At 25.6% G+C, this 10,000-nt stretch overlaps 1 protein-coding gene across 4 annotated transcripts in view; it reads right to left on the reverse strand.

Moving 5' to 3' along the window:
* LOC100203821 (secretory carrier-associated membrane protein 2) overlaps positions 1 to 10,000 on the reverse strand; it is an 87,672-nt gene that overhangs the window by 44,709 nt on the left and 32,963 nt on the right. For 2 of the 4 annotated variants that reach the window (XM_065816320.1, XM_065816318.1), the window contains 4 exons: positions 9,013 to 9,172; positions 7,450 to 7,551; positions 7,141 to 7,258; positions 4,608 to 4,958 (listed from right to left, as the gene is read on the reverse strand). In XM_065816320.1, the coding sequence (XP_065672392.1) occupies positions 4,827 to 4,958; positions 7,141 to 7,258; positions 7,450 to 7,551; positions 9,013 to 9,172 (512 nt within the window). In that variant the 3' untranslated portion in view covers positions 4,608 to 4,826. Of the gene's footprint in view, positions 1 to 3,188; positions 3,291 to 4,006; positions 4,094 to 4,285; positions 4,384 to 4,607; positions 4,959 to 7,140; positions 7,259 to 7,449; positions 7,552 to 9,012; positions 9,173 to 10,000 lie in introns of those variants that run through there. The other 2 variants (XM_065816321.1, XM_065816319.1) reach the window with 2 other exon arrangements.

Genomic DNA, 10,000 nt, shown 5'->3' on the forward strand with positions numbered 1-10,000 from the left:
TTTAATTAACAATGCTTACGTAATGTAACGTTAGTTAAAAATTGTTAACCTTTTTTTATTATTGTTTTTTCATTTTCTATTCAGTTTCTATTCTTTTCAGTTTCACACTATAGCAAATCGATGTTTATATTATATAAAATATATTATAAAAAACAATTTAAACAATATAAATTGATCAGTAAAAATGTGTACTTTCATAAATATAGATATAAATATATATAAATTACATATAATGTAAAATATTAACCAAAATAATTGTTGTTAAATTGTCTTTTGCTATCATTCACTTAAGATAGGTACCGTATAAAGTAAATGTTTGAGGAAAAAATGTATTTTTGTAACTGCGATATTCTTTTGTTTCTTAAATACAAACATTAATATCATCTTCTTTAAAAGTTTTAACGGATGATGCGTATATACAACTTGTAAACTGTGTGTATAAAATGGCCCTTCAACCAACTATGCCGCACAAAAACTTTGCTGTTATTGTAAGTATTAATGTTTACGATTTCAAATTTAGTTTAACAACATAATAATTAGCAATAGTGCTTCACATGCTTCCAATTTGGTTGTTTTTACTAAACTATTGTACATTTAGCTTTAGATCAATAAGTAAAATACATTATATACATAAATGTTTAGGTAAAAAGCTGTAAGATCAATGGTGTTAAAACGATTAAACATAACGAAAATGGCGCTAGTGGACGCTAATTCGTAAAATGTATTGCAATGGCTGTGCATGAAAAGTCTCCCAATATCCTGAAAGATACTCAATTCTTCTCAATTCTGTGCGATGGTAGTCAAGCTCAAAAAACCAAGAAAGAAAAAGAGTTAGTTTTGGCAAGAATCGAACAAGGCGGTTCTCCTTATTATATGGTTCTTAATCTACTTGATATGGAAAGGTTTGGCAGAGTAGATGCAGACTTCATTGTCAAGGGAATTAATAACATTTTTGAAATCGGGGGAATTTAAACAAGATTCCAATGATTAGAAATTAGTCAGTATAACATCAGACGCAGCATGTGTAAACTTTGAAAAACATCGTGGTATCATAGCACAAATTAAGGCTGATTGAGAATGGCTACTTCCTGTTCATTGTGTCAACCATTGTCGAACTGGCAGTTAAAGAGGTTTTTTCCAAGATCTGCAAATTTAAGAAAGTAGACGAAATTTACAATACAAATTTCTATTGGCTACGAAATTCTGGAAAAGCAAAACAAGAAGTAATAAATGCATCTGCAGCTTTAGGTAAATCATAATTTATCGTAATTTATTTTAGTTTCTCACTTCAGTGTAAAAACACATTCCAAAATTACCTTTCTTGATTTGCATGATATTCTAGCTACAATCAACCGGACAAATTTAGAACTGGAATTGAAACTTGAAGAAATTGATACGGATTTAGAATTTTTAGATAGCTATGTATCAAGTTACATGGTTATTGATGGCAAACATAACTTGCCTGAAACACTGTCTGGTCAGTTTAATAAAGCTGGGGACAAACAAAAACATCCTAATAATAGGAAATATACAATAGTAAATTTAGATATGACTTCGGTTGATGTAAATCAAGCATTATGCTAAGTCAGAAATATTAGGAGAAATGTTATACCCAGACTTATAAATACTTTACACAGCAGGTTTATTAGCATATAGGAAGAGTCTGAGATTTATCACGCCATGCGGTTCATCGACCCGCAGAACTGAACTGACAACAAAGAGTTTGGTGTAGACGAAATAAAGTTTTTGTCCACGCATTTCAAAACACTATTGGAACATTCTAATTTTAATGAAAAGTTAATTATTCAAGAAATGGAAACTATTTTTGATTCATGCAAGAACAAATCTTGAAGCAATGGTACACAATGGCCAGACAAGAGAAATTTGGAGGTCAACATTCTTGTACAAAAAGTCAAAGTTTCCTAATTTATTAAAAGTTATATCAATTACTTTAATGATTTCCAGATCAAACTCAAGCATGGAGGGAATGTTTAGCACAGTTACTAGCATATTATCAGATCAACGCTTATCCACGAGTTACAATATGCTAAATGATAGCATTATGATATTAGGAAACCATGGAAGCTGGTCAAAAGAAGAAATAATCCTCATAAAAAAGCGAGCAAAAGACATTTATTTGAATAAGAGACGATTACTTCAGGTTGATGATGACCCAGATGACTATATGACAACAGCATCATTAATTCTAAATCAAGTTCTCAATGAAGACGATGAAATAGACAGGCTGATGAAGATATGACTGACGAATTAGCAGCATTCAGTTTTGAAAATGAAAAAGAGTAAAGACCCCTGACAACAGTTAAGGGGAAAATCTGTTATTTAACTTACAACTAATAGTTTTGAAGAAGAATTTCAAATTATACTTGTGTTATAATCTACTAACTTTTTGACGATAAAAAAAGCGTTATTTAAATAAGAAATTATGAAAAAATATATTCAATAATTATTAATTTATGAAAAAAATTAATTATTAAAAAAATATCAAGAAATATATAAATTGTTAATCATATATATTAAGTTAACAGCGTTTTAAATACATATCAAAACAACAAAAGCAAAAAATTTTAGCCACGAATTTATTCTTCAATACTATTATAAGAACTTATTAAGTACTTGCGTTTTTGTTTGGTTGCATTTTTTTTTTACCATTAATAGTTTCAAAAAATAGCGATCTGGCGCAAATAAAAAACAAGAAGTTAGGAAGTATAAAAAGCTACATTATTGAAGTAGTATAAATGCGCTGTTGTAGATACTACTTCAAACATTGACATATGAAAATCGTATAACAAATAGAAAGTTTTTTATAAACACAGTCTTCCGCAATTTTCAAATTTCAAGATCGCTCTCACGGCCCTGACCCCGAGCGCGCATAATTGCGCTCGATGACAACATATTATAATTTTACGAGCGTGATATAACACGCTTGGCGATTTTCTTTATCACAAGCCCTGTGTGTGTGTGTGTGTGTGTGTGTGTGTGTGTATATATGTATGTATATGTATATATACATATATATATATATATATATATATCTATATATATATATCTATATATAGATATATATAAAATCATCAATTTATACACATTTTGATAACCTTTTTTTTTCTCCTCATTATTAAAAAAAGTAGACATACCCATACTTACATAAATACAAAAAATTAACATACATAAGGATTTGAAGCTACAAATGGTCTCTGTTGGTACGTTGGAGGAGGATCTGAGTTTGTAGGTTCAATCATTGCTGGTGAAGTATTATAAGATGGAGAGGTCTAAAAATCAATATTTGAGATTAAATAAACTTAAAACAAATTAACAAGACACATTAAAATATAATTATATAAAATCATATAAATTAATTGTAATTCATATATATTCCTATATATAATCATATAATCATAAACAAATTTTTATTATTTTGGAGTTTATTTTTTGAAATTTTAGATTATAGGGATTGTTTTTTTTGTTTTTTTCAAAAGCGAACAAAATATTGTAGATAGCATCTTTATCAATTGACTATAATTCATGATCTCAATAAAGTGAAAAGATGTTTCTTGGTAATAAGTATGAGTGGTTTGAGCTACAAAAAGAAAATCCTAAACAAATTATTTATAAAAGTCTTGTTTTCAAGTTTTATTCCATAAAGTCTATTATCTCTATATATCCTACTTAGTAATAATGAATTTGAAAATAGTCGATTCTGATACTAAAGACAAAACTTTCAAATAGCAATGGGCATTGAAATTTTAACTTTAATATAATTGTAATGAGCAGCCAATAGGGCTTAACAGAAGAAAATAGTTGATGCAATGTGATTAAGAAACAGTTTCATATTGATAACAGATTGGCTTTGAATTTTCCTCAGCAAATAGCAGGCAAAAAAAAAGGTCATCAACCATATAAACAACAATAACTTGGATTTCATTATTTGAAAATGTTATTAAAAATTGCTCTGTATAATAATAAAAATATAATTGTAGAAACACACCGCACTCTTTCCTCCTTGTTTTTCGAAGGGGTTATAATTGTCTAAATTTTTATCATGCCCAACAGAAAAATTTGTTATTGAAGGATCCTAGAATAAAATAAATAAAATTATAAAAAGAAAAAATTAATAAAAATTGAGAAAATTGTAATAATTTCTCAACAAAATAACTACTCTTAGAAAAAAATTTATTTCCTAATAAAAAAAAATAAAAATAAGTGGAAAATACAATACAAAACAATAAAAATTAATAATTATTATTAATAAAAAAATTGAACTTACTTCATTTCTAAAAAAAAATAAATGAAAAATTTTTAATTAACAAAAAATGTTTATACATAATGTGAATATTTTTTTCTTTACTATCTAAAAAGACTTTTGAAGTAATATTAATGTATTTAAAACAAATTTTGACTTACTAAAACAAACCATTTATTTACTAAATAAAATAAAAAAGTTTACTTACTAGAATAAAATATTCACTTACTAAAATAAAATATTTACTTGCTAATAATAAACTACTAAACTATGTTTTAAGGGATGCACCATCACAAGATTAGAATGAGAGTGGGAGTTGCATGAGGTGTTCAGAAAAGCAAAATAATTTTGTATAGCCATAAACATATTTTTATAATAGTATATTTTGTATAATAATTGAAAAGCTTATTAATACATAAAAACACAAGAGAATCAATATAATTCACAAAGCAGTTAAAAATCGATAACTGCATTGTTTTCAATTTAATAAAATAACAAATTAAAAAAAATTACAATCAAGAGATAAAACGCTTTACAATTTACAGACTAGATTAAGTGATAAAGATTATTTTGAAAAACCGCCTTTGACTGCTTCAGCAGCTGCATTTTGGACATTTTTATTTGAAGCAATTCCACGAGCAAATTCTCCTTGTGCTTTTTCAAAACTTGCACCGCTTCGACGATATGCAGAATGCACCTAAATTAATAAAAGTTATTTAGAATATAAATTTTCTGTTTATTGTGAGATCTTCCTCACTTCTCTGTATTTTTCAGTTTATTATATAAATATAAATAAAATCTTTTTATTATTAGTTAAATCTTTTTAAACTTTATTTTTTAAACATTATTTTTTAAGGTGCATTTTTAAAAGGTTTTACATTTAGTTAAACTTTTTTAAATTTTATTTTTAAGGTTTTTTAAAAAGAGTTAAGTAAAAAAAAAAAAAAAAAAATAGAAAAATAAAACTACAAGGACCAGAATCCTTGAAAATCCTTGTTAAAACCACTGGTGTGGACCAGTTAATTTTTTTTTTTTAAAACTGTTGTTACAAACTCAGAACTTTCACACTGTAGTGGTTTCAATTTTTTCACTCTCTAGTGGTGCTAATTTTTCCTCTCATTTTTGCTAAAATTTGTTTTTTATTTTACAAATTTGAAAACATTTATTTTTACAAACAACAAAAATAGTATATTAGAAAAATAATCATTGATGATTTTTCTCCCAATATTTCTTTACTCAAACATCCTAATATTTTTTTTTTTAGAAAAATGTAGCACTTTGCCAAATCTTATGAACTCTATTTTAGTATACTTTTATTATGTTGTTTATTTAAGTGTTTGATTAATTGCATTATAACATTTTTAAATTGTACTTCTGTCTATATTAATTACTATATTATTAGTGTCTATATTACCTAATTTAAATTTTAACAAACAAACTTTTAACTTTATCTTAATAGTTTTCAACTAATTTTATTCAAATTATCAAATATGACTTCAGCAGGTTCATTAGGAAGATGCTGGTGAAGGATCTTCCAGAACCTACTGAATGCGAAACAGTAGAAGAAATTTAAATAAGTTTTTGTACTAATATATTATTGCTCTTTGAAATTTAGATAAGTGCTTTTACAAAATTAATTATTGCTTATTTTTCAAGAAAATTGAGTAGAATACACCAACCAAACTTTTAAAGCATTAAAATAAAAATAAGAAATTTAAAGAAAGATTGAGAAATTTAAATTTAACATTTTCAATTTAGGCGCCTCTTAGGACTTTATATTTATTACAAAATGACTCAGTAAGAAATGTTTACAGTTTTTAAAAAAATATTTTAGTGTCTTCAGTTGCTGCTAGAGCGCTGGGTTTTTATGAAAATACTTGTTTCCTGAATTTTTGCCACACAAGCTCCGCAGTCCATAATATACAACCAAAGTTTTAACGGAGAGGAAAAATCCCTCTATATTTAAACTTTAGCTTTAACAAAATTTATTTATCTTTGTGCTAAATACTGGCATTCGCGATGCAAGACTTACACGAATGAAGTCACTTGTATATGAGTATCCAAAAATCATAGAAGCATGTTTTCGGGATGTGCAAAAAAAGCATTCCTTTTTATCACTGGATTGATGATAGTTTTTATGTCATTTGCATGCTGCAACGTAAATGAGGTATTTTCTGAATGCATTTGAAATGTTATTATTTTGGACTTAAATTTATCTGTATGTTTTGTTTTGTTAACAGACTTCATAATATTTCTGTACTTTTGATTGTAATCAACATTTTCACAATGCTTTATGAGACAGTAGGAATTGATGATTTATCCATAAATCTTTAATTTTGTGTGCCGAATTTTCAAATATTTCAAAGAAAGTTGTTTTCTACCACTTTCCACTCTCATATTCTGCATTGAGGAAAGATAGTTAGCATGACATGTTTGTATGTTTGCCAGGCATTTTCACATCTTTCAAGTCTGCTGGTGAACTGAAGGTACAACAAATCAACTTTCTCCTTGTTGTCACTGTAGCAGAAGATAATTTTGCCATTCAAATTTTTCTTAATTTCAAATTATTTTATTAATAAACAACAAAAGTTAATCAGAACTAATAAATTATTAGTTGTGCTTTAAATAATATGGCAAATAATACAGATGGTGAAGATAGATGATTATATATAATCATCTATCATCACCAAGCTCAAAATATGTGAAAATTTAGGTCTGCACTTGGTATTACTAATGACAGTATTTTAGTATGGAGTTAGAGCTTCTAGACAAAAGCTTCTTTGAGTCCACTAATAAATTATAGTGCTCAAATCTAACCGCAGACATATTTGCAGTAGTAAGTATAATAGTATGTATAAACATAGAAATAAACATAAAACCTTTTGCAGAAGTAAGGCCATTAAAATACCATCAACTGTCCATAATGCAGCAGTAATAAACATCATAGCAGAGACACCTTTGTTTGTATCAATTTGAGCAGCTCCATTTATCCAGCCCCTAAAATAATTCAATAAGAAAATCATTCAATCTATTTAATCAAACAATTAAAAATTTTTTGATGATTGATTTTAAAACCAAATAACATAATATAAATAACAAAAGCTTTATGTTATTTTTATATTTAATCTTGAAAAAAATTATTAAAAAAAAAAATTAACAAGAATTTTAAAGATACATAATTATCATACACAGTCCCAACAACTGATATTCCAAGTGAGTATACACCACATAAGATAATTTGAATAAAGAATACAACAAAAAAAAGCATATAGCTAAACGAGCTGTCTGACCTAAATAAAAAATTAACATTTTGCACTTGAAAAGTCTTTAAACAATCAATGCATTATTACATATAAACACATAAAAAAGAATGTGAAAATTTGCCACAAGTTGATATTGATAATATGTTATTTTTTAGGTTTTTTTTTTTTGTTGTTGTTATATTTATTTTATAGTTTGCTTTTCCAAAAATATTTAAAACCATTTTAAAACCATTGCAAAAATGATAAAGTAACTTTCTATCTGTTTTCTATGTTTTCAATTTAAAATTTATTTTTTTTTTTTTTTATTATTACTTTATTCTAATGGATCACATAATTATTTTAATGTTTATTCATTATCACTAATGATAATAAACATTGTTTCTTTTTTCTTTTTTTTGGAAAATGCCTTTATAACAGAAGCTGTAGTGTTGATATATATATAACACTGTTTAACAACACCAACAATGATTGTTTCATTGACAGCAGCAACTAAAGTTGCTGCTGTCAATGAAACAATCAGGATACCAACAACAGGTAATTTAGTAGACCAAAAGCACTTAAAACACTAAACATGTGACCAAATGAGGCATGGTAAAGAAAGCATTTTAGTGTGGGGATCTATGAATGCTGTGGAAAAAATTTGGTCTTCATCAATAGAATTAGGGATCAGCTAATCTATTTGAATATTTTGACAATTTTTCTAGTTTTTGTGTCTTTTTCTTTTTATTTTTACATGTTATATTTTAATAGATTTTTTTTAGATGAATCGGATGATGTACTGCGATATAAGTGAACAAAATTGACAATTAAGATGTTTTGTTAATTTGTAAATAAATGAGTTGAAAAAATATACTTTGTTTATTTTATGAATAAATATATATACTATATACAATATAAATATAATATATATACTATATACAAATATATAAGTAAATATTTACATTTATTTTGCATTTTATTATTTTGGTAAAGGTTCATCTAGATTTAAAACTTTAATTACATTTAAAATAACTCTTTTCACCTGCTGATTAAATATGAGGGGAGGGGGTCTAAATTAATGGGAGGGTGGAAAATTGAAGGGTGAAAAAACAAAACCAGGAGAAGTGTCACACAATTGTCATTTATGTTAGAGATACTTAGTTCATTAATGTATTTACATAATTAGTTAAATCTGCACATCTAACACAGTAAAGAGACAATTTTCTTCTTAATGTATGAAGATGTTACACTCAAACTTCTTTTCTTCAAAATAAATAAACAGGGTAAAAGGTCTAATAAGCTCAAAGTCTGTGGAAAAGAGCCAAAAAAATTAAAAATTACAGGTTCAAGCAGTTAGTAAAAAAAATATTAAGTTAAAAATATAATATTAGTAAAATTAGTATATAATATAATATTAGTAATAACATTTTTATTATCTAAAAACTTATCTAAAAATTAGACAAAGGTACCTACTACATTTACTATACACATATAAACAAAAAAACTTACTTAAGAGCTTTATATATTGGTCGATACCAGCATATAAATGAACAAGGAGCAAATAAAACAAGATACAAAATTGAAACTCCAAAAACTGTAGCTCCTGAACTATTAGTAACTAAATATGCCAACGCACTGATTAAGTTGAAGAATAGTGTAAAAATGTATACTAAATAAAAATATATACAAAACTAAATTAAAAAAATTTAAATCTTACCGAATAATAAATTGAACAAAAAATAAACCAGAAAAAATAAAAAAGCAAAAATTAATGTTTTATTTTAATTTAAAAGTGTTTTACTACAAAGAATTTAGAAAAAATCAAAGTTTCAAAGTTATTTAATCCAAGCTTAATTACTTCGAAACTTATCTATTTAAAAATTTAAAACTTTGATATTTTCTAATGTCAACAAAGCAAATATAACATTCCCGTTATTAGGATTAGTACCCTTGACCAATGCCAAAATCACAGTCATAAATAAAACAATTATAAATAAGAAAAAATTATTAGTTTTAAACTATTAATTGAAATGGCTTTAAAATAATTATTACTTTTAATTAAAATACAATTAAACTAAAAAATAAATTAGTTTTATACTTTTATATTCTCTGGTTTAACTTTAATTTATTTTATCATTCGTTAAGCTAGTTCCTCTTTTCAGTTTATAGCTTTTTATTTTCTTTATTTTATTTAAATTGGCTTAGTTTTTTCAGCACATTTTTTAAAACACACAAACTATCAATATATGCAAAAAACCATGGCCAAGTTGTTAAAACAAAAAATTATATACATGGTTATATAAGGTGTGAGACTGCACACCTTTCCTGAGAAGGCTTGATATATATATATATATATATATATATATATATATATATATATATATATATATATATATATATATATATATATATATATATATATATATATATATATATATATATATATATATATATATATGTATATATATATATATATATGTATATATATATATATATA

This window comes from Hydra vulgaris, chromosome 13 (genome assembly GCF_038396675.1).
Source record: "Hydra vulgaris chromosome 13, alternate assembly HydraT2T_AEP".
NCBI lineage: Eukaryota > Metazoa > Cnidaria > Hydrozoa > Anthoathecata > Hydridae > Hydra > Hydra vulgaris.